This window comes from Schistocerca americana, chromosome 1, assembly GCF_021461395.2.
Source record: "Schistocerca americana isolate TAMUIC-IGC-003095 chromosome 1, iqSchAmer2.1, whole genome shotgun sequence".
Classification (NCBI taxonomy): Eukaryota; Metazoa; Arthropoda; class Insecta; order Orthoptera; family Acrididae; genus Schistocerca; species Schistocerca americana.
Genome location: NC_060119.1, coordinates 1,248,538,555 through 1,248,564,312, shown reverse-complemented (window position 1 = coordinate 1,248,564,312; position 25,758 = coordinate 1,248,538,555). Strand labels below are relative to the sequence as shown.

Below are 25,758 nucleotides of genomic sequence, written 5' to 3'. Positions count from 1 at the left end.
AAAGCAGACCAGTGGCAAGACACAATCAATACCTTCACTGCGCGATAACAACGGTGAAGTCACTGATGACAGTGCCACTAAAGCAGAGTTATTAAACACGGTTTTCCAAAACTCCTTACCAAAGATGATGAAGTAAATATTCCTGAATTCTAATCAAGAACAATTGCCCAAGATGAGAAACATAGAAGTAGATATCCTTGGTGTAACAAAGCAGCTTGAATTACTTAATAAAGCCAAGGCATCCGGTCCAGATTGTATACCAGTCAGGTTCCTCTCAGAGTATGCCGATAAAATAGCTCCATATTGAGCAATTATATACAACCACTCGCCCACAGAAAGATACGTACCTAAAGACTGGAAAATTGCTCAAGTCACACTAATACCCAAAAAGGGAAGCAGGAGTAACCCACTGAATTACAGGTCTATATCACTAACGTCGATTTGCAGTAGGGTTGTAGAACGCATACTGTATTCAAACATTATGAAGTACCTCGAAGAAAACAATTTATTGACATATAGTCAGCACGGACTCAGAAAATATCATTCTTCTCAAACACAACTAGCTCTTTATACTCATGAAGTAGTAAGGGGATGTCAAATTGATTCCATATTTTTAGATTTACAGAAGGCTTTCGACACCGTTCCTCACAAGCGTCTTCTAATCAAATTGCGTGCCTACGGAGTATTGCCACAGTTGTGCGACTGGATTTGTGATTTCCTGTCAGAAAGGTCAAAGTTCGTAGTAGTAGACGGAAAGTCATCAAGTAAAACAGAAGTAGTATCCGGCGTTCCCCAAGGAAGTGTTATAGGCCTTCTATTGTTCCTGATCTATATTAATGACTTAGGAGACAATCTGAGTAGCCGTCTTAGATTGTTTGCAGATGACGCTGTCATTTACCATCTCATAAAGTCATCAGATGATCAAAATGACTTGCAAAATGATTTAGATAAGATATCTGTATGGTGCGAAAAGTGGTCATTAACCCTGAATAAAGAAAAGTGTGAAGTTCTTCACACGAGTACTAAAAGATTTCAGCAAAATTTCGATTAAACGACATGTCACACAAATCTGAAGGCTGTAAATTCAGCTAAATACTTAGGGACTGCAATTACAAATAACCTAAATTGAAACGATCACATAGATAATATTGTGGGTAGAGCAAACCAAAGACTGTGATTCATATTGGTGGAACACTTAGAAGGTGCAACAGGTCTACTAAAGAGACTGCTTATGCCATGCTTGTCTGCCCTGTTCTGGAGTATTGTTGTGTGGTGTGGGATCTGCATCAGGTGGGACTGACAAGTGGCATCGAAAAAGTACACACAAGGGCAGCTCATTTGGTATTACCGCAAAATAGGGGAGATAGTGTCACAGACATGATACATAAATTGGAGTGGCAATCATTAATACAAAAATGTTTTTCATTGCGATGGGATCTTCTCATGAAATTTCAATCACCAGTTTTCTCCTCTGATTGCAAAAACATTCTGTTGGCACCCACCTACATGGGGAGAAATGGTCATCACGATAAAATAAGAGAAATCACAGCTTGCACAGAAAAATTTAAGTGCTCATTTTTCCCGCATGCCGTTCTAGAGTGCAACGGTAGAGAGACAGCTTGAAGGTCGTTCATTGAATCCTCTGCCAGGCACTTTACTGTGAATAGCAGAGTGATCACGTAGATGTAGATGTAATTGAATCAAGTGATGCTGGGGGGCTTAGATTAGGAAATAAGACACATAAAGTAGTAGATGAGTTTTTCTATTTGGGGAGAAATAACTGATGATTGTATAAGTAGAGAGGATATAAATTGTAGACTAGTAATGGCAAGAAAACTGTTTCTGGAGAAGACAAATTTGTTAACATCGTATATAGATTTAAGTGTCAGGAAGTCTTTTCTAAAAGTATTTGTATGGAGTGTAGCCATGTATGGATGTGAGACATGGACAATAAGTAGTTTAGATAAGAAGAGAATAGAAGCTTTCGAAATGTGGTGCTACAGAAGAATGCTGAAGATTAGATGGGTAGGTCACATAGGAGGCACTGAATAGAATTGGGGAGAAGAGGAATTTGTGGCACAACGTGTCTAGAATAAGGGATCAGTTGGTAGGACATGCTCTGAGGCATCGTGGGATCACCAATTTAGTATTGGAGGGCAGCATGGAGGGTAAAAATCGTAGAGGGAGACCAAGAGATGAATACATTAAGCAGATTAATTAAGCAGATTCAGAAGAATGTAGGGTGCAGTAGTTACTTGGAAATGAAGAAGCTTGCACAGGATAGAATAGTATGGAGAGCTGCATCAAACCAGTCTCTGGACTGAAGACCACAACAACAACAACTATTTCCATTCACTGATGTTTTTCTCTTTCATTTTCCTTGTAGCAATGTTTATTAGCAGTTTTAGACAGCCATAACTAAAAATTAAAATTTCAGGGGGTTTCCCAAATCAACCAGGTTTTAAATAAACTGCATATTTTTATTCAGCATTTTGTACTTGTTATCGATTGTGAAATCTCATGGTAAACTGTCAGCCGTTTCGATGTAATGATTATGTCGAAGTTTGTTAGGTAAGTAATAGCTCTCAGTTGACTATGAGCAGTTCTTTTTTAACACTTGCATTTATTGTTTTCAGGTTCTGCCCTGGCACAATACACCCAGAGCGGAAGATCTGCTACCTCATTATCATATCAGAGTGACTTCCTGAGGTCAGCTCTACAAGATACGAATTCCTCAGCACAAACTCCATCTTTACCTGCTTGTAGTAACAGTGGATGCTGTAATAATGCAAACTGTAAAACAACAAAGAAGCAACAGCAAAAAAAAGAACTGGAGCACTTGAAGCTAGTTCAAAGGCAACAGTTGCAGAGGAAAAGTGCAGAAGACACAGTGATACGGATGAATGAAGAAACACTGAGAAGGAGGAATGAACAGCTGCAGCAGCAACAGCAGAGAAAAACTGAAGAAGACACAGTGAAGCGACTGAATGAAGAGCTCCAGAAACAAGTGATACAGGCACATATTGAACAAGAACAACAGTCACAGTGCACCCAGAAAAAGAAGAAAACTCAGACGCAGATACAGGAGGAAGCAGAAACAGCCCATGCCTTGAAAGATGGACTCTGTGTTCCAGTTCTACAGCACCACAGAAATGAACATGGGATCATTACACAGAGCCAACACTTCGAAACAACGCCACACCAGGATATGAACCTGCAGTTAAACAAAGTAAAAGCAAAAAGAGGCTGCAAAAGAAAATCAGAATCACTTGAACAAGAATGCACCGTGCAATGGGCAAAGAGTTTTGAAGGACATAAAGCTTCACAAAGCTCTTCAGTAGGAAGAATGCAGAGAGGTGTAATTGTGCATGGGAAGGAGTATGTGAATCAAATGTCAGAATGTACGCATCAGCAGCAATTCCATTATCTGAACAATGAAAATATGAAGGATTCTCAGACAGATCAGTCAGAGCAAGTGAAACACAAAGAGCAACCAAAAATGTCACAACTAACACAATTGCTTATGCAAGGGCAGTCTGAAATCGGTATGTGTCAAAAGGGAAATGTTCAAAAACAAAAGAAAGCTCTGAGAACATCAAAGACAGTTGCTGAACAGGTGATTACAGAGCCTAGGCAAACAAAGCAACCAGAAATGCCTCTTAATATATCGAACAAAAAATCACTGCATGTGCAGAATCTGTTTACTGATCTGCATGTACAGCAGAAAATATCTGAATACATTAAACAAGAGACAATCTCTAGGCCATCTCAAGGAACTGTAATAAAATCTAAGGAAGATCAGGAAGCTCGGCTGAACATGTGGTGTAACAGTACTCTGAATACAGCAAATGTAGCAGAAGATTTGCAACAGGCACAATTTCGAGTAGACTTACAGAGAAAACATCTCTCCTTCAGTCATGATGACACAGTGTCTTCACAAATGGTTGATGACACCCATGGCTTGGATCTCAGTAGCCAAAGACATGTACAAAAACTTATGTGTGATAATATTACAGTAAAGACAGAAGATATTGAAGAAATTTGTGATCAGACCACAAATGAACAGAATCAAGAAACATTTGACTTCCTGGAGGAACTGGATGAAATAAAATTAGATACGTTGCAGCAGCAGAATACAGACCAACAACAAAATCTCCTAGAGCTTCCATCATTTGGGTGTGTACACATATTGAGATAGAGTAGTATAAGTTCAGAATGTATGGACCTTTCTCAAATACAGGTAAAAAATATATTTTCAGTGTAATACAAAAAACGTGCCCTCTGTAGTGTTGCTTTGCATATCATTAATTTCAATTACTTTGCCTCACAAGGAATTCTGACCACAACACGCTACATGATTTTGTAATTTTACAGTTCTATAAATTTCTACATTTATTTTGTAGTGTTTTATTTCTTTTGTTTTCTCTTCATTTTATCAGCACCTTAAAGATGTTTAATATGAACTATTTGCTTAGTAGATTTATCTTCACACTCATGCTAAGGTATGACCTGAACCAGCAACTCTCTGGTTACCAATATTTCATCTAATGAAACACAGTTAACCAAACTGAAAAGTAATATTGAGAAAAATAACAATAAAACTGAAACATGTGTAAGCCACAAAAAAATTCAAGTATTGTCAAAGCCAAGAACATAATGGTCACTATCCAAATGCCGCATGGAAACCTACTTTGAAAGTTTATAGAAACAACTGTAAGTGATAAACCTAGCAATGTATTACCACCCCGTATGTATATGAAGGCAATTGCAGTATACAGACAAGTATTTAAGCAGTCATTTTTTCCATGATCTATAAATGAATGGAACAGAAGAAAGCCCTAATAACTAGTACAATGGGATATGCCCTCTGCCATGCACTTCACAGTAGCTTGCCAAGTCTAAATGTAGATGTCCTTTCCAGTTTGATTTTATCTGATTTTTTTATCTGGTCCTGTTGATTACATAATGAACAAATGGTGTACTAGTAATAAAGAACAAGTCAAATGAAATAACACAAAATCATGTGAGCATTACATATATCACACAAATACTTATTTTCTATGAACAACTGACTGTGGACAATATTACAACCTGAATTTTATTGGTATAAGTTCAAGCAAATGCTTGAAGTGGCAAAATGGATGGAAGCACCCATTTTTATCCCAGTGCCACAAATAAATTATGAAATTTACATTTTGTCATTACAATTTAAATTTAAACACAAAATTATCGTCATCACATAAATAAGTTCAAATGAATACTTAATAGTGCGGAATAAATGGTAGATCACATTTTAACCTATGATATAAATAAATTTACATTTTATCACTGTAACTTATGTTAGGAGTACACAATTTTGTCTTCATAATGAAAGTAAAGAGTTTCTTTCCACTATTTTTACTAAAAAGAATTCTTATTACTCTAGGAATTAAGTTTGTTCTCTGAGGAGTGTTTTTCATTTACTTTTGAATACTTGCATGTTATTAATTTCCTTTTTTATACTGTTGGAAAGCTTGATATATACTTTTCTCCTGACTCAGTTACTCCTCTGTGGACTTATGTGAGAGTTTCAGAGCCTTGGTGGAAATTATTCCCATCCTGTGTTATGCATGTGAATTTCACAATTTTTCTGGAATAATTCCTTGTTGCTGGCTACAAACATTATCTGCGAGTGTGTGTGTGTGTATATATATATATGAGGGAAACATTCCACGAGGGAAAAATATATTTAAAAACAAAGATGATGTGACTTACCATACGAAAGCGCTGGCAGGTCGATAGAAACACAAACAGACACATACATACACACAAAATTCAAGCTTTCGCAACAAACTGTTGCCTCATCAGGAAATAGGGAAGGAGAGGGAAAGACGAAAGGAAGTGGGTTTTAAGGGAGAGGGTAAGGAGTCATTCCAATCCCGGGAGTGGAAAGACTTACCTTAGGGGGAGAAAAGGATGGGTATACACTCGCACACACACATATCCATCCACACATATACAGACACAAGCAGACATATTTATGTCTGCTTGTGTATATATATAGTTATAATAGGGAAACATTCCACGTAGGAAATATATATCTAAAAACAATGATGATGTGACTTACCAAATGAAAGTGCTGGCAGGTCGACAGACACACAAACAAACACAAACATACACACAAAATTCAAGCGTTCGCAACAAACTGTTGCCTCATCAGGAAAGAGGGAAGGAGAGGGAAAGACGAAAGGATGTGGGTTTTAAGGGAGAGGGTAAGGAGTCATTCCAATCCCGGGAGCGAAAAGACTTACCTTACATATATATATGCATATATTGGTCTGTAACAGTAAATATTCTGAGAGTCTTAAAGAGACCTCTATAGGATGGTCTGTTAGAGACCCCACATATTAACCTCACTGCTCATTTTTGTAGTTTGAAGACCCTTTAAACTCCTGTAGCATTTCCCCAGAAGATAAAACCATATGAGAGTACAAATGGAAATAACAAAATATGACAAAAGCAATATTTCTCTTCAACTTTTGTAGTCCTATCCTCCTCAAAATTATCAATATACCGCAATATTTCCCTGTTAACATGGTGAGAAATAGCTCTCAGGGCAGAATAGGCTGAGCTAAGTTATTTGACCAGCTGATCAATTCGCTCTGTCCATCTTACAAGGGAAACTACCACCCCTACCCCCACCTGGCCCCCCGGGTATAGTGGTAAGATGGCCCAGGGGATAGCCCGTCAAAAACTGAACACAAAATGCGGAAATGTGTAGTAAGTCTTATGGAACCAAACTACTTAGGTCATCAGTCCCTAAGCCTACACACTACTTAATCTAACTTAAACTAACTTACGCTATGGACAACATACACACCCATGCCTGAGGAAGGACTCGAACCTCCAACTGGGGGAGCCGCACAGACCGTGACAAGGTACCCCAGACCACATGGCTACCCTGTGCGGCAAACTGAATACAGATCAAGCATGAAACAAGGAAGAAGCTGCGCTGAATTGTGGAGGGGGAAAAATCAAAATAGAAACAGTAACAGTGAACGGTCCAAGTTCAACAAGTGCCATATTGAGAGAATATGATCAGCCATGGCATTATAGCTGAGGGGTCATGATGTAGGATTGTAAACCGGACAAGCCATGTTCAAAACTCCCTGATGACTTTTTTTCCACACAACATACGGAACTGTCCATCCAGTCATTGAAATGTTTGTCCTCTTTCTGTAGTCTTGGCAGTCATCATACTATACGTTGGTTATAGAGTATGAGTCGTGGTAAGAATACATTACTGTCACAAGTAAATGTGATGAGCAGTGAGAGCAGGTGAGATACCACATAGATGTCTCATAGAAATGAAAACAACAAATAAACAGGTGTGAACTATGTTGCACCAAAAGAATTCAAGAGTCAAAACTTCCAAAACAGAACGAAACTTCAAAAACATTAAAAACATATGTTTTGACAGGGCACAGAGAAACTGTGTGACTGTGAAATTGTTGTGTTCCTTTGTTGCACCTTATGTGACAAACTATTACATTTGCATCATTTCCTTGGGATTGATCACATTCATATTCATAGGAACATCTAAATGGGCAATGAGGCCTATCTCACTCATTTACCAGGTGTACAAATTAGGTGCGTCGATAAGAGATTCCTATCATATGACACACATACTGTCACTAATGCCAAGTATGACACACCAGACTTGTTATATACTGGAGGATTCAGCTGACTTGTTGCCTTGTCATCAAACATTGAGAGAGGTTCGAACATGGCTCACCCACTTCTCAGTCCACCACCATGACCACTAAACCATGACACTACCATTACTTCAAACTACTCTATATTGGACTTCTTCATACTTGGGCTGTTCACTGTTTCTATTCTGCTTTTTTTCCACAGTCCAGTACACCTTCTTTCTGTTTTCATGCTTAATTTGTGTTCAGTTTTTGATGGGCTGTCCACTAGGGCTTCTCACTACTAAATCTGAGGTGGGCGCCATGTGAGTTTCCCTTATTAGCTGGCTGCCTAGGAATTTTGTATGTGTGGTTTCGTAAATTGTTTGGTTGCTGCAACTAACTTGGAGTTAGCTTTATTGTTTTTTGTTAGCTTTTGAAAAAAATTAGGGTTAGGCTACTTGGTGGGAACCATTTGTACTTGGTTAATGACTGTCAGGACTGTATTCGACACTATGGAGATGGGACCCTTGATCAGAATACTCATATCATCTGCAAACATGACTATTTTTGCTCTGTCATAATTTGTAACTGGTAGATCATTAATGTAGATCAGGAAAATCAATGGCCCAAGGATTGAGCACTTGGGGACTCAATATTTTACATTTACACAGCCTGAGTTTACTGTTACACCTGCCTCCATTAAGATAACTCTTTGCTTCCTGTTGTGTAGATAAGAGTCTGGCCATGTCAAAAGATCTGTCTTTGCTGCCATAGGATGGAAGCTTTTTTAGCAGTGTTCTGTGATCTACACAGCCAAAAGCTTTAGCAAGATCACAAAAGATCCCAATTAGATAACTTCTGAGATTTAATCCACTACTCTTTCAAACACCTTTGAGAGCACTGGCAGCAAAGAGATGGGCCAATAATTGGACAGTATGTATCTTGCCCCACATTTGTGGATGGGTACCTATTGCAGGTTTCAGTCTGACTCGAAATGTCCCAGTTTTCATTGACTGGTTACATAAATAGCTTGATATATGATGGATTGAGTCTACACATGATTTTACAATCATATTTGATATTTCATCATATCCAGAAGATCCAGAGCTTTTAAGTAATTTTTGATTCATTCAGAATCTTTAGGAGTTGTGCTTTTGAAGTGATGTGCTGTATTTGGTGTGATTTGCATGTGATTTAGTAGCTCCATGTCTTCTGTGGAAGACTGTTTATTATGGTTCCCTGTTCTTTCAGCTACAGTGAGAAAAAAGTTATTAAAATCAGAGGCTGCAACTTTTTGATTATTCTTGTCTGAACCACTACCACAGGACTGTGGAGTCCCTACTTGTTCACATTTTATGTTCCTATTTGTCTCACTTTTTATGATGTTCCATATGGTTTTTGCTTCATTGTTTGACTTGCTGGTTTTTTTTCTGCATAATGCATTTATTTGGCATTCCTGATTACATGTGTTAGAATTTTAGAGTATTTTTTTAATGTAGTTTCACTGCTAGGATTGTACTAGCATTTTTTTATATACAGGTCTGTACTACTATCCCTTTGTTCTATATACAGGTCTCTCTTTTTGGCACATATTTTGATGCCAGCTGTTACCCACTCAATCCTTCCGCAACATGTTGATTTCATTTTAATCTGTCTTTGCAGAAAAAAGGCTTCAAAATGTGTGAGAAATAAGTCCAGGAATGAATTGAATTTCTCATTCATTGAAACTGCCTGGTGCACTTCCTCCCATTTTTCATGGTGTAAACTGTTTCTAAACAAGTTAGCAGATTCTGCATTTATTATTCAAACATGTTTAACATGGGTGTGATCATTTATCATTTACTTTTTTTCTACAGGTGAGTTTTAAGGCTGTCAATTGACTTTCGTGATCAGACAGACCATTTATTATGGCTTGTGTTTTTACATCATTGTAATTTGTGAGGTCTAGGAACAGATTATCAATCAAGGTCTTGCTGTGTCCATACAGTTTTGTTGCGAATAAAACCATCGGGAGTAGGTTGAAAACTGAGAATTCCAGTTGTTTATGACTATTACTATTTGAAAGAAAAATAATGTTAAAATTGCCGAGTACTATATTCTGTTATTTCTGTAAAGCTTTGTAAGAACTAATTCTAGCTGTGAGATGAACTTTTTAATGTTCCTCAAATATAAAGCAGACAACTGTAGTGACACACAGACTCTAATGCATCTCACATAAGTAAGCTCACATTGCCTTCTAGCTTCTTTTACCTGAGAATGGTAAACATTTGCACTAAAATTTACTCTGTTACTGCTATGGCTGTCTTAGCTGCATTATAAATATTTTCAACAAAATGGATATGCAGCAAAATGTGCAAACTGTCGACACACCAAGTGAAACTGTAATAAATGAGGGGTCAAACAATTTGCTGATAAACCATATTACAAAACATTAGATAAAAAAAAAAGACTTTCATGTAGGTGCCAATGGATTAAGGGAATGGAGAATATGGATAAAAGTAATAGGAAGTTGCATCAAGGCAGTCAGGAGCAGGCGTAGTGTTATTACTGCATGAGAAACATGTTGACAGCTTTCAGCTGTGATGTGCGAATTGCTGCCACAATGACTAATAGTCATAGCTGCCCAACTCTGCAGAAACACTGAGATGTTGCCACAGAAACATAAACAATGTCATGTTATGTGACTGGCCATGGAAGATGCACAAAACAGTCACACCAGACTCATTTAACATCAGGGCTTCTCTTGCCATACAGACTATAGTAATACTCAACAGTGTAAAAGCTACCAAAAGGAATCTTAAGATTTATCACACAGTTAGAGTATTAATAAAGTTACGTGGAATTAACTGTAGAATCACTGTCGGTAAAGACCTGATTTTCTGTTGGATTGAGTAAGGACACCTACAGCTGTGGGAGTCCAATTTCTGCTGTTTTAACTGAAAAGTGTGGTGTGACAGTCACTGATGATTTATTTTCAGACGCAGACATATACAGTAATTTAGTTGTGAATCAGTAATGAAGATATCAGCTGTAACCAATAAGTCTTCTCTACAGATTCAATTCAGAACCATCCAACTTTCTCCTGAGTCACTAAGACTAATGGTACAGCCATCCTGCCCACCAGATAAACCTGAGGGATAATAAGCATGTTGCTCACACTACTGCACCTATGGACACAGCCTATCACAGATGCAGTATTAGTTATTGACTCCAATCAATCCTTTAAACACTTATAAAGTTGACTTTGTAATGAATAAAATTCACATACACCATATTCTAGGAGCACAGGTTATTACAACTATTTATTCTGTGATAATTACATGAGAGATCAAAGATGAAAATAACCAACTACTGCCAGGTGTCAGTAAGAAACTTAGTTTTTCCCAACACCCTCACAAGTTCTCGAGATGTTAATTCATGAACTCTGAAAGTGCAATGGCTTGGAAGTACTATCACAGCTTAATCTTTGAAAGCATGTTCATCAAACAAATCAGCTTGCTGCTCGTTGGTACTGATTGAATTAATGCTGAAATTTTTCTCATTAATGTAGTGGTGCCCCACACTGATGCATTTTGTTCGGACATGATGCACATAATTTTGACTTAGTGCCACGGCTCCTCTATTATCAGAGAACACACTTACTGGTTTTTCACTGTATATAACACACAATTAATAGTGCAATCATTGACTGTACATTGTTTCTTGCATTGCTGTTGATAGGTCTATGTATTTGATTTCTGTCACTGACAAATCAATCATTTGTTGCCATTTTGAACTCCATGAAATTGCTGCCCCAGTGAACTTAAAAATGAAGCCTGTCAAACTTTCAGTTTCAGTAATTGCAATTTTTCGGAAAGTCAGCCCTACCATGTATCTTGTAATTTATTTGATTGCTTCCCAATGGATTTTTCAATAGTTGGAGCTGAATACACTTATGACCTCCTCCTGGTCTTGCGCCTCGAGCCAGATATAGGAATGGCCCAACAGCTTGCAATGTAACAAGTTCATCGTCTGTCAATTTTTCTTCTCATTTTTATAATTTCAAACAAGGTTCAAATTGCATATTTTCTTTCATCAATGCTAATCGTGCCTTGCTTTCTGTCTTGTTTTATTCTCATGCCAGAACAGCAACTGAATTCACCAAGATCTCTCATCTTAAAATGATTCATTAATCCTTCCTTCAATTCTCTCTTCCCTTTATTATTTTTAGCGCATCTGCTTACAAATCTCTGGTTTCATTTCTCAAAGAAAATTTGTGTTTCATTGATTGTCAAATTAGCAATTGGCTTTCTAAATCAATAGTAATATTGACACCTGAATCCTCAATTGCCATAATCAAGTGTTGGAAATCTGCTAGAAATCCACTAGCATGATCACAGCTATCAGATCATCTGTTCAGAAATCATCTGTTCAGAAACTGATAATTCAATACCACTAGTATTCGCTTGGAATAGATTGTTGTCACTTTTACTCACGAGTTACCATATTTTGAGTGTGTTCAATGTGATGCTATTATATTTTTGTTAAGAAAATTCAAGATTTATTTGCTGAACTAACTGAACAACACTTCGAATTTGTTCAGCAAGTGACAAATACGCTTAAATTTTTTTCTCAGAAGACAACTGTATGTTCATCAGGCAGCTCAATACAACAAGATAAGCTCTTATCTTTGAATACAGCTAGCAAATTTTACTACGCTCCTTCAGCAGTTGTTGCTGCATGAAGTTTGGATATAGAGACATTATGTACATTCTTTGGATCTTCATCAGTGCCAACAACTGTTACCTATGGCCCTCATGTTTTAGGTAAATTTTAGTCATAAATTTCCAGTTGTTGCAGTTGGCCATACCAGTCAACTTTTCACAACCAAACTGTGACTGTCCAACCAAAGCCATCTTAGTTCAATTCAGCAAATAAATCCTGAATTTTCTTGACAAAAATATAATGCCATCACATTGAACACACTCAAAATATGGTAACTCATGAGTAAAAGTGACAACAATCTATGTCAAGTGGATACTAGTGGTCTTGAATAATCAGTTTCTGAACAGATGGTAGTTACAGATATGGAAACTTCACTGATCTCTTGCTGGGCACATAAACCACTGGGCGATGACTCCAATCAGCCTTGTAGGAGATTATAATGCTGACTCACTAATGAATGAAATTTACATATGCCACATTGCCAGGAACACAAATTATCACAACTATGTACTCTGTTAAAATTACAAGAGAGATCAAAGACAGAAATAACAAATTACCACAAAAAACATAGTTATTCCCAACATGCATGAATGTCACTGAGGTGGCAGAGCTGTACGCTACTGACACACTCTCTGTGTAGTGATCCTGTACCACTGATTTTGAGAGCTGACTGTTTGATGTGGTGGATTCCACATTTTACCCAAATTAAAATCGCCATTGTGTTCAGATGGCTCCCTTAATCACCAACTGCAGAATTATGTGGATGTAAGACATCAATGATTTTGTAGTCTATTGGATCACCTGTCTCAATGGAATGCATAGCCACTTCTAATTCATGGGGCAATTGGTGAAGCACCATTTTTTTCTTTTTGAAACATTCTTGAATAGCTGGCATCTCCTGCCCAATATCCAAGAGTTGACACTGGCAGATGATTTTGTATGCATGTCGTACACAGCGTTAGTCATCCTTCACAGAAACATCTAGAGTGATTGTCCTCGATGCTGGGTGACCTTCATGTTATGCTTACAGAGGATCTGCTATGTTGTTGTTGTTGTTGTTGTGGTCTTCAGTCCTGAGAATGGTTTGATGCAGCTCTCCATGCTACTCTATCCTGTGCAAGCTTCTTCATCTCCCAGTACCTACTGCAACCTACATCCTTCCGAATCTGCTTAGTGTATTCATCTCTTGGTCTCCCCCTATGATTTTTACCCTCCACGCTGCCCTCCAATACTAAATTGGTGATCCCTTGATGCCTCAGAACATGTCCTACCAACCAATCCCTTCTTCTGGTCAAGTTGTGCCACAAACTTCTCTTCTCCCCAATCCTATTCAATACTTCCTCATTAGTTATGTGATCTACCCATCTAATCTTCAGCATTCTTCTGTAGCACCACATTTCAAAAGCTTCTATTCTCTTCTTGTCCAAACTATTTACCGTCCATGTTTCACTTCCATACATGGCCACACTCCATACAAATACTTTCAGAAATGACTTCCTGACTCTTAAATCTATACTCGATGTTAACAAATTTCTCTTCTTCAGAAACGCTTTCCTTGCCATTGCCAGTCTAGGATCTGCTATATATGAGAAAAAAAAAAGACTCACTACATATAGTAAGAAGTCCATGAATTTGAAATTTTCCTCTGTCAGCTTCCTGACCCACTTTCAGTTTTAATAGCAAAGCCTTTTGTACTTTGTACAGTTGATAGCACTTTTTTGAGTTGTTGAAGTTCCTCATGCAGACTTTATTGCCCAAAGTAGTACAGGATGACTGATGGGAATTGGACATTGTCAAAATGAACAGTATGCATCTAATTTGTAATTCAGATGTAAATTTACTACATCTTTGTAATTACATGCCATTTGAAATGCATATTATGAAAGAAAGATAATGTCCAACAAGTGTGTTCACTTTCTCAAATTCAAATCTCAAGTCCTTGCTGAAAATCACTGTAAATGGTCAAACTTCTCATGATCAATTGCTTCCACTTTCTGCATAACTACCTTCTTCAAATCATTCAAGGGAATAAACTTGCGATTTTATGTATGCCAACAAAAAGGAGTCACAAATGCTTAAACTGGCAGACCTTGGAGGCCACAGGATATCACAGGAATGGGAAATGACACACCATTGAAAAATACTACAAACCACGACCATAGATTTACATTCAGTGTGTGGGGTGGCATCATCTTGTCGAAAATAAACATTGTTCTTGTCATGTAGACATCGCCGTCACAGCTGTGGATGCAATAATGTTCACTGTCGACTGTCACAGTGACACCATTTTCATCTTCAAGAAAATACGGGGGGGGGGGGGGGGGCAATGATGAGACAGCTAATCACAAGCACATAGTTACAGTGTTTCATGAATTACAAGTGTATTCTCAGAAAACCAGTATTGAAAATTTTGCTTGTTATCCTCCCCACTCAAATGAAAATGAGCCTCATCACTCAATGATTATCACAGCTACAGTGTCTTCAAGCAGCACATGCTTTCAGATGGTAAAGTCCTCTCTTCTTGATGCTTATCTGTTCCCTTCAGCTGCTGAACAATATAGACTCCGAATCAACAACTGTCTCATGCAGTGCTCTGCTGCCCACTGCACCATCACTACTAAAATGGCATCTGGTAGCAAAAGCACTGCTGAAGGTTCCCCCACTCTACCTCAACGAAAAATATCTGATTCCTGTTGGTCATCTGGTATGTGCCCTATGAACATGTGTATTGAGGACATAACTACACAACTAGTGCACGATCAATGGTGATAGGGGTCTGCTTGACAATAGACTCCATGCCCCAAAGTGCCACAGTTTTGTGATGAACTAAAATATCCAAACAGGGAAGGCATCTACCGTTTTCCATCTCCATCATGAATTACATGTTTTCCAGAATGGAATTAAGGTGGCAAAGAACTGATGAAGTTTCTCCACACCATGGAGCCATATCACAAATGTGTCATCTACATGCCTCACACAAATACTGAGCTTAAAGTTAGCAGAGTTACATGGCTTTTCCTCAAAGTGTGTGTAAACAAATTAGTCACCGGAGGTGACAGAGGTCTTCCAATTGGCAACACCATCAGCCTGTGCAAAGAAATCAGATTTGAATAAAAAATATTACATGGGTGCATGCTGAAATAAAGTTATTATCTTTTTATGAAAACCTTTTGCAAGCAAAGATAAGGATTATGTGTTGGATTTGGTGATAAACAATAAAACTGCATCAAACCTGACATGTGAGTCTGTACTGTGGAGCCTGAGAATCTTCAACCACCTATTAAATTCATCTGAATTCTGAATGTGGTGAGAACGTTTCTCAACAAGTGCTCCTAAAAGTGAGGACACCTTATTCATCTTGAGATATGTGCAACTGCATAGCACACTGAAATTTTAGAACTCCGGATGTCATATAACATCCAAACAATTTTACTACCTTGCAAATTAGTACAACAATGGTTTCAGCAGCCTCATAAAATTTTGGACCTCACTAACTAACTGGCCTAAATGATGGCTGTGCTCTAGAATGGATTCTCCTTCCCTCAAGAAATTGTAGTAGTTTTAAAAACCTGGGGTGCAGGGCCACCAAAGACTGTCTACAGAAAACAACTGAATTTATCAGCAGGCTGAAGACTCATAACAGATAACAGTTCAAATTTACTAGTCACTTTTGATGAAGTATTATTGCTTACTGAAGTTCCCTTTATGGAGTCCTTAACTTTGTTTCCAGAAATAGATCATAACTTTATTTCAACATGTGATTACTTTAACATATTTTTAAATAAACAGCAAATTCTTATGAACAGAAAGACAATGTTAACATGGAGAGCCTTCCATCACATCTGATGGGCAATTTGCATGAGGGACTATGAGGAGGAGGTGCTGTACTGTTAATTTTAAGTCCTATATTTGTTGGCGGTATGTTGACGATGCATTTGTGATGTGACTCCATGGTGAGGTGAAACTCCATCAATTTTTGCATTATTATATTTCCATCCTTGAAAATATCCAAAATGTCATCGGCATGGGAAAGACCAGATACCTCCCTGTTTTTTTGATGCTTTAGTTCATTGCAAAAAAAAAATAACACTTTGGGACATGGAGTCTACCCTAAGCCAACACAAATGGATTTATATGAATTTATATCTGCAAGCAGACAACTGTCACCATCCATCACATCTAAGTGGTGTCCTCAATACACTTGTTCAGAGGGCACAAACTATTGTGGATGATAAACATCTTGTGAGGTACTTTAACACCTCAAAAAAATTTTTGAATATAATAGGTACCTACCACCCGAAATATGCAAGGATTTTCTATTCAAATTGAAGGTGAACATCATAGGTCAAGATGCTGAAGAGGAAAGGCTCAAATCCGTGGCCATCCTACAATATGTAGGAAGTCTCTCTTCTGACAAAAGTTGAATTCTCTGTAAGCACAAAGACAAAGTTAACCCCAGCATCATGAACAGCCACTCCCATCACTTCTGTGAAGCATGACTATTTGTTACATAAGGTAAGTGTACACAAGGCCCCTGCCAGTGTGCACTTACATATGTTAGACAAACAACATGAATCATTCAAGAATATTGCATGGAGACCAATGCTTCAACTGTCTGCTACAGTCTGACAAATCTACAGTGCTCAAGCACAGCATTGAGAGAGGTCACTCCATGGACTAAGAAATCAAGACCCCAACATCTACACCATTCTTCCAAGACTTTGTGATTAAGAAAGTAATCAAAATCCATCCAACAAACAATTTACTTATTTATGGTAATATGTGAAATCAAGCACTAATGTTCATAAACTAGAACATGTGACACAATATTCATTATAGATCACATGCCAGTAATATACGTCTCTACAGTCTTAGTGACATTTCTGCAGTTGTGATGGTCTGTGTCCACATGAACAGTAGCATGAGTGATATATTTATCAGGAGTATGGAAGGACTGCACCATCTCTCATAGTTCAGAAGATGGCTGGATGATTCTCGGCTGAAACATTGGCACAAGAAATTCACTGCATACAGCTCCAAGCTTGTAACTTGTATAGTATAAGCAGTACACTGCAAAAATGTGAAGATTCTATAAAAAAAGGTGTAATGAATCAAAAAGATCAAATGCTAACAATACAATGTGCTGAACAGATACAGTTGAATACTAAAGAAAATATGAAATAATTGTATCAAAACAAATGAATCAGTTTCCAGCACTTAGTGAGAACATGCAGGATGAACACTGGGAAGATATTTAGAAAGCAAACTGCTCATATGAAGAATTTATATCTATATGGTGCTTTATATTTTTAAAGTATCTTTTGGAAGGACGAGTGTGCTAAATCTAATAAAGGCAATGGACTGTAATCAAATATTGGAAATACATTCCAGTATTATACATGATATGATTAAAAAGAAACAACAAAAAACATTAGCTTTATTGTGGCAGACATATTACACATTATGAACTGACATTACTTTCAAATATAGAACCCTCTATGGAATTACAAAAATCACAAAAATCATTACATTGTTAAGCCCTAGTAGTGACATTTCTAGCTGAGTACTGAAACTCTATGCTTGACAGACCTTCAACTATCTCTGAAGTCAGTCAGTTACTGATGGCATATTTTCAGATACTTAAAATATTAAGTAGTAACACTCCTGAACACAAATAAAGTTAAATAAATCACCTCTAATTAAAGACCTGTTTCACTCAGCACAGTCTTTCCAAAATTCTCTGAGAAATTTGTCTGGAATACAATAGTGCCCCACTCTATCAAGAAAAATTTGTTAACTGCCACAAACGATTCTCTAGAGAGACTACTGAATACATTACCACAAATGAACCCATTATGAACTAAAAAGGAAAATATATCCTGTTAGGATATTCTGTTATTTTCCCAATGACTTTAATAGTGTTGAGCATAAAATCCTGCTGGTAGCGTTACAGAAGAGAGGTGTCATTACTGTCAAAAAATTTTATCTTCATAACGGGAAGGAAAACATGCCAGTGGCAAACTGCAGCACAGAAGTGAAACTAAGCTCATAATGAGGAGACAGAGGATTTGGAAACCTTAAATGAGTGCTACTAAATTAACTCCTGTTTTTAACCTCCATAAGTATTGGCCTAAGAATTTTTAAAGATGGATCAAAAACAGTAATAAGGGTTCAGTCTCAACTATATGAAAACATAGCCACACCCAGCTACATGTTCACAGTTAAGCATCTTAATCTCAAAACAACTCACGTCACTCAGTTTTATGCCAATAAAACAGTTGTGTAGGTATAAAAAAAAGCATTAATAGTCTGAAATTAAAAGAAACACTATGCATAAAAATTCAAGGTGTGTAGTTGGAATTTTATAAACTGAAATTTCAACTTATAGATAAACTTGAAGCTCAGTTTGGCATGTTTTCTGCTTGGAATTGCACCGACTTGTATTTATGATGGTGGTTTGATAAGTCTGGTATATTTTCATGAAAGAATGTAACATTTTTACAGCCTAAAGTTCGTTGGTGACAGCTGTTTGTCTTGGTCAGTATGTCAACTATGATTGAAAATGGAGGAAACCTAGTTTTGTGCTGTTATTAAACATTGTCATTTGAAGGGTTGGACTGCTGCACAAATCAGATCAGAAATTTAAGATCATGTGGTTTCCACAACACCATCGATGACCATTTACTTTGGGTTAATGAATTTATACATGGTCAGACATGCATCAAAAGTTCAAGAGCCCTACAGCTGCCCAGTTGAGCTCACCACAAAGGAAACCTTTGGCAAAATCCATGATATAGTAATGCAAGACTGCTGAATAAAAATTCATGAGATTGCTGGACCTGTAGGCATTTCAGGTGAACGAATGCGTAATATCCTGCATGGGGTATTGGCTATGAAGAAGTTGTATGTGAGCAGTGTGACGCGATTGCTCACAGTCGACCAAAAGCGCATCTGGCACAACATTTCAACACAATGTGTGACGATGTTTAATCGCAATCTGCAAGACTTTTTACACCAATCTGTGATTGTTGATGAAACATGGATCCATAATTACACATCTGAGTAAAAGCAGCAGACAAAACAATCGATAAAGGCTGGTGAAAGTCCACCGAAGAAGGCAAACACCATTTTGTCAGCTGGTAAGGTGATGGACACTGTTTTCTCGAGGAATAATCCTCATAGATTACTTGGAAGAAGGCAGAATCATAACTAGAACCTAATATGCTTCATTGTTGGCCTATTTTGAAAATTACATTGGCTGAAAAAAGACCAAGGTTGGTATGCAAAAAAGGGCTCCTTCACCACGATAAAGCTCCACCCCATACATCAGTTAAAGTGCTTGAATTGGGCTTTTGATTGGTTCCTCACCCACCCTATTCACCAGACTTCGCTCCAAATGACTTCTTGTTGTTGCCTAACTTGAAATTTTGGCTTGCCAGGAAGAAATTTTCATCAAATGAGGATATGATGGTTGCAGCAAAATAGTATTTTGCAGAGTTTGACAGAAAGTATTCTGCTAATGGGATGAAAAAGTTGGAGTATTGATGGACCTAGTGAGTTGTTTACTCAACAACATTTTTTCTTACTTTTTACCAGACTTCCCAAACCACCCTCATATGTGGTAAACGTTTGCTACAAGAAATTATGTAAAATGGATAACTACAAATCTTGCAAGGACCACTTCAGCACTTCAGGAATCTCGTAGTTGTTGTACCTGGCTACCATTAAAGTTACTTCTTAAACTGCAACAAGCAAAAGATGTGCTTTTTTGGTGCTCCACATGGTAGCAATTCTGACTGAAATAAACTTATGCTACAGTGTTTGTCTTTGGTGCACCAGTATAGAAATTGGCACAGAAACAGATAAATGAAAAATCCATGCAATTCACATACTTATTTATACATAAAAGCCAACTTTACAATGTTCCTTTGTGTGAGACCACCCACCCAAGATTCATGTGCCAATTTGAAATTCTAGATTTGTATATTTTACCATTTGCCTTGCTTCTAGATAATCTTTCATTGATTGTAACAATACTCATTTATATTGTGATATATTTGCTTCAATCCTTACAAGGAATTAGCAACTTTTTAGCCCAACAGATAATGATCAGGCTAAATTTAAAGTTATCTGCTCATTGTCCTGTAATGGATAGCACCAGATAAAATGCAGATCCACTGCGAATACTGCTGTCAAACATTGAATGAGTCAGTTGACACTCGTAAGCAGCTGGAAATTGCCCTGACTACTGTCAAACGAGTGGTGGCTGCTGCAAATCAATGTGTTGGGAGCAAAGGTACCTCAAGTTCTGTCTGCTCCTGTGCATCCTGCATCCTCTGCAGAAAGTTCGAGATCTGTCATTACTCGTCCACTTCACTGTGAGAGTTGATTCAATGGTAGAGCTAGGCATCTTGTAAAGGATGGGTGGGGACCAGGGAGAACTCAGCGTGTTGTACCGATCCACCCAGACCAACAAGCCCTGAGGTGCTGTCTTTCATTGAAACTGAAACTGAGCCAGTGGGACTCACTTCACCTGGTTTGAGGAAACCTGTTTTGTCCGGAATCAAGAGGAGGCAAATGCAAAAGGGTAGGGGTCTATTAATCATTGGCAGTTCAAACACATGGCAAATGATGGTATCCCTTAGTGAAATGGCAGCAAGGGACAAGAAAGGGCACTAGGCACACTTAGCGTGTATGCCTGTGGGCCCCATTCAACATGTTTAAGAAGATATTTCAGCAGCCTTTGTGCGAACAGGGTGCAACCTACTGCAGATCATGGTGCACACTGGAACAATTGATGCCTGTCATGCAGGCTCCAAGTTCATACTTGGGTCATTCCAGCCACTGGCAGAGAAAGTTGAAAGACCAGCCTAGTGCATGAAGTTTCAATGAAGCTCACAATCTGCGGCATTGACCCACAACCGATCACAGCCCTTTGGTGCTGAATTGAGTGGAAGGGCTGAACTGGAGACTTCGAAATTTCTATGACAAGCTAGGCTGTGAATTTCTGCCCTTGCGCTATAGGGTTGAGAGCCACAAGGTCCCTCAAATTGGTTTAGGAGTGCACTATACAACAGAGGCTGCTACTCAGGTACCTGACTGTGTACGGGATGCTTACTACGATTTTATATATCAGGTGACTCTCCATTCAGTCCAGATAATGATAGTTGTAGGAAACCCAAAAGTATCAGATTTAGATATATAAAAAAAAAAAAATTGCCTCACACAGGTGAGAGAAATCATTCTGATTAACTGCGGAAGAATTTGGAAAAAAGAAACAGAGTTTGAAGTGCCCCTGAAAAGTAGTAAAGGCCACATAATACTAGGTACACAAAACTGGTTGAAACCTGAAATTGAGTGCAGTGAGATTTTTGTGGGAAATTTAAGTTTATATTGAAAGGATAGGCAAATGGGAAATGGAGGTGGTGTATTTGTCGCTGTGGGTGAGAAACTCAAATCCACTGAGATAGAAATTTAAGCTGGATGTGACACTTTTTGGGCAAGGCTCAGTATCAGGGATGGGGATAAACTGATAACTGGATCCTTCATTGTGCACCAGACTCATCTCCTGATATAACTGAAAACTTCAGAGAAAACCTCAGTTCACTTGAGCGTAACTTCCTCAATCATACTGTAATTATCAGTGGAGACTTAAATCATCCACCATTCAATTGCGAAAATTACAGTTTTGTTAGTGGTGGGCATGGTAAGACATCATGTGAAACATTACTAAGTGCCATCTCTGCAACCTATCTATGGAGTGGCCGAGCTGTTCTAGGCGCTACAGTCTGGAACCGCGCGACCGCTATGGTCGAATCTTGCATCGGGCATGGATGTGTGTGATGTCCTTAGGTTAGTTAGGTTTAAGTAGTTCTTAGTTTTAGGGGACTGATGACCACAGAAGTTAAGTCCCATAGTGCTCAGAACCATTTTGCAACCTATCTAGAGCAAATAGTTCAGAACCCAGCTCATGATGGATGTTCACATCAAAACTGATATCAGTGACCAAGATGCAGTGGTGGCAACAGTGATTACCAAATTACAAACGACTACTTAAACAAGCAGAAAGATATATATGTTGAGTAAAATAGATAAAAAATCAGTAGTGCAGTAGCGCCATATCTCAGTGAGGACCTTTAAGCTTTCAGCACATTGCAGAAGAATGTAGAAAACTATGGCTCAAGTTTAAAAGAATAATTCATCATGCACTAGTAATGGGAGGATGGGACCCTCCATGGTACACAGTCACTATAATGAAACTACTAAAGAAACAGAGATTACTGCATAATAGGTGTAAAACAAAGCATAGGACTATAGATAGAGAGATGCTGAATCAAATGCATTTGGATGCCAAGAGAGCAATGAGTGATGCCATCAATGGCCACCGTACTAGATATTGTCAAATGATCTTTCACAAAATCCAGAGAGTCTGGTCATATGTAAAAGGTGTTAGTGGCACCAAAGTTAGTGTCCAGTCCATAGGGAATGAGAGAGGAACTAAAATTGAGGGTAACAAAGGAAAAGCTGAAATGCTTAACTCCATTTTCAAATGTTCCTTTAGAAATGAAAACCCCAGTGAACTGCCCCAAATTAATCCTCGTACTACTGAAAAGATGGGTGAAACAGGATTTAGTGTAAATGGTGTTGAGAAACTGGTGAAATTGTTAAAACTTAACAAAGCTCCAGGGCCCAATGAAATCCCTGTCAGATTCTATACTGAACTTGCAGCTAAGTAAGCCCCCTTGCTAACTATATTCTATCATAAATCCCTCAAACAAAAAACCATGCTCCGTTCTTGGAAAAAAAGACACAGGTCACACCTGTCTACAAGAAGGGTAGTACAAGTGATCCACAAAACTGCCATCCAATATGCCTGACATTGATTTATTGTAGAATCTTAGAACATATTATGAGCTCAAACATAATGAGATATCTCGAACAGAAAGACCACCTCCATTCCACCCAGCATGAATTCTGAAAACATCAATCATGTGAAACCCAAGTCATACTTTTCTCTCACAACATACAGAAAAATTGGATCAACGCAGCCATGTAGATGAAGTATTTCTTGGTTTCCAAAAATCATTTAGCACTGTAGCAAACTTATGTTTATTGTCAAAAGTAAGCTCATACTGGGTATCAAATAAAATCTTGACTAGATTGAGAACTTTTTGGCAGGGAGAATGCAGCATGTTATCTTGGATGGAGAGTTATCATCAGAGGTACAGGTAACTTCAGGTGAGCACCAGGGAAGTATATTTGGACCCTTCCTGCTCATGCTGTATATTAATGACCTTCCAGGCAATATAAATAGTACATCAGACTTTTTGCCGATGATGGAGTTATCTATAATTTGGTACTGTCAGAAAGAAGCTGCATAAATATTTGGTCAGATCTTGTAAGATGTCAAAGTGTTTCAAAGATTAGCAACTTGCTTCAAATGTTTAAATATTCAAAAATTGAAAATAGTGCACTTCAAAAAATGAAAAAAAGTACTATTCTGTGACCATAACATCAACAGTCACTGCTGGAATTGGCCAACTCATACAAATACCTGGGTGTAACACTCTGTAGGGATATGAAATGGAATGATCACATAGGCTCGGTCATGGGTAAAGCAGGTTGCAGGCTTTGGTTTGTTGGTAGAATACTGGGGAAGTGCAATCAGTGTGCAAAGGAGATTGCTTATGAATCACTCATGCAACCAGTTCTAGAATATTGCTGAAGTGTGTGGGACCTGTACGAAATATGACTAACAGGGGACATTGAACATATACAGAGAAGGGCAACATGAATGTTCACAAGTTTGTTTGATCTGTGGGAAATTGTCAGACAGATACTGAACTGATAGACTCTTGAAGACAGATGTAAGCTATCTGAGAAAATCTAGTTTACTAACAGGGTTTCAAGAACCGGCCTTAAATGATGGCTTTAGGAATATACCACAACCGGAATATACTACATATCCCTTCTTATTGCTCATATAGGGATCAGGAGGATAAGATCTAATCACAGCACATGCAGAGGTATTCAAACAATCATTCTTCCCATGTTCAATGTGTGAATGGAGTGGGAGGAAATCCTAATAACTGGTACAATGAAATGTACCCTCTGCCATACACTTCATGGTGATTTGTAGAGTATACATGTAGCTGTAGATGTATTTGTTGCTAATAAGAAAAATAAGTTTTTTACTAACTATAATTAACATTAACACTATAAAGGCCATAAAAATAAATTTTACTAGACTGCTCTCCCAGCTAGGAGACGTAGCAGAATAAACTGTGGATATCTACAAATTGAAAAGAAATTAAAACCATATCTTACTTGCAGTTCTTCCTATGAATTAGACACAACAGCTTGGTGTAATGCTCACTTCAGATCTACTCCTGCTCTTACAGTGTGAGGTCAAATGAAGCTTTGTAAATAGATGAAACATGTTTGTTCCATGGTAGCAGCTTTCTTGATAATTTTGTTTTCTTCATTTATAGGCTGTTTAAGTACAAACAGAAAACAGTATGTTGAGCATAGCTGACTTTTCACAGAGCATACAAAGTGATTATCTGATGGCTACATCTCTCTGTGAATGAGTTGTATTTCCACAAATCTGAAGGCAGACATAATGTAATGGAACAGCATCTCATTCCTGTGCTTAGGCTTATCTCCTACATTTTTGAGAAAGATTAGGTACATTCCATCATTTTAATCAGCAGTTACTATCCTACTTTCGTATGTGTATGGGGGCTGGAAGTTCACTTGCAGAGAAGAAAGAGGATCCCACAATGTTCCCTTATCACTTGCTCTCTTTCACTGGTTAAGAATTTTTCTCAGAATGGGGAAGATTTCACAGCTGTGAAAAAATGGTAAAGCATTTTTTGTTGCTGCACAGTTTATTTTTGTGTCAAGTATATTGAATAATAGTATCCTTTTCCGAACTTATTGTTGAGAACACCTTCATGGAAGTGATGCTATTTTCAGTCACCAAGCTACATAAAAAGCAACTGAAAAGGTCCATATTATGTGCAATGAACACTTTCTTCCTCTGTGGAAAGTTTTTCCAAAAACTTTTTAAAAATTTGTTTATTGAGATTTTCCTCTGTACAGAGGTTTTTCTCCAACATAACAAACACCAGGAAACTATTATCTCTGTTACATAAGATCTTAATTCATCTCTTCACGATGTCCCTACAGATGTCCCGGCCTTCTGTATCTCCTTCCTCTGCGCCAAGACTTGTCATTGTTAATTCTATGTTTTGGAGCTAGTTGGTCACCAAGCATCCTCTTCTCTTTGTTCCCTCCGGTTCTTATTCCAGGATGATTTTTGGTATTGTGGCTTTCTTTGTTCTTCCTTCTGTATATCACGTCATGTATTCTTTCTCTC

At 38.0% G+C, this 25,758-nt stretch overlaps 1 protein-coding gene across 1 annotated transcript in view; it reads left to right on the top strand.

The window, feature by feature from the left end:
- The window catches only part of LOC124598582 (mucin-6-like), a 332,175-nt gene that overhangs the window by 264,434 nt on the left and 41,983 nt on the right, over positions 1–25,758 (top strand). Inside the window, exon 10 of the mRNA XM_047136011.1 lies at positions 2,637–4,176. Coding sequence (XP_046991967.1) covers positions 2,637–4,176 — 1,540 coding nt within the window. The remainder of the gene's footprint in view (positions 1–2,636; positions 4,177–25,758) is intronic.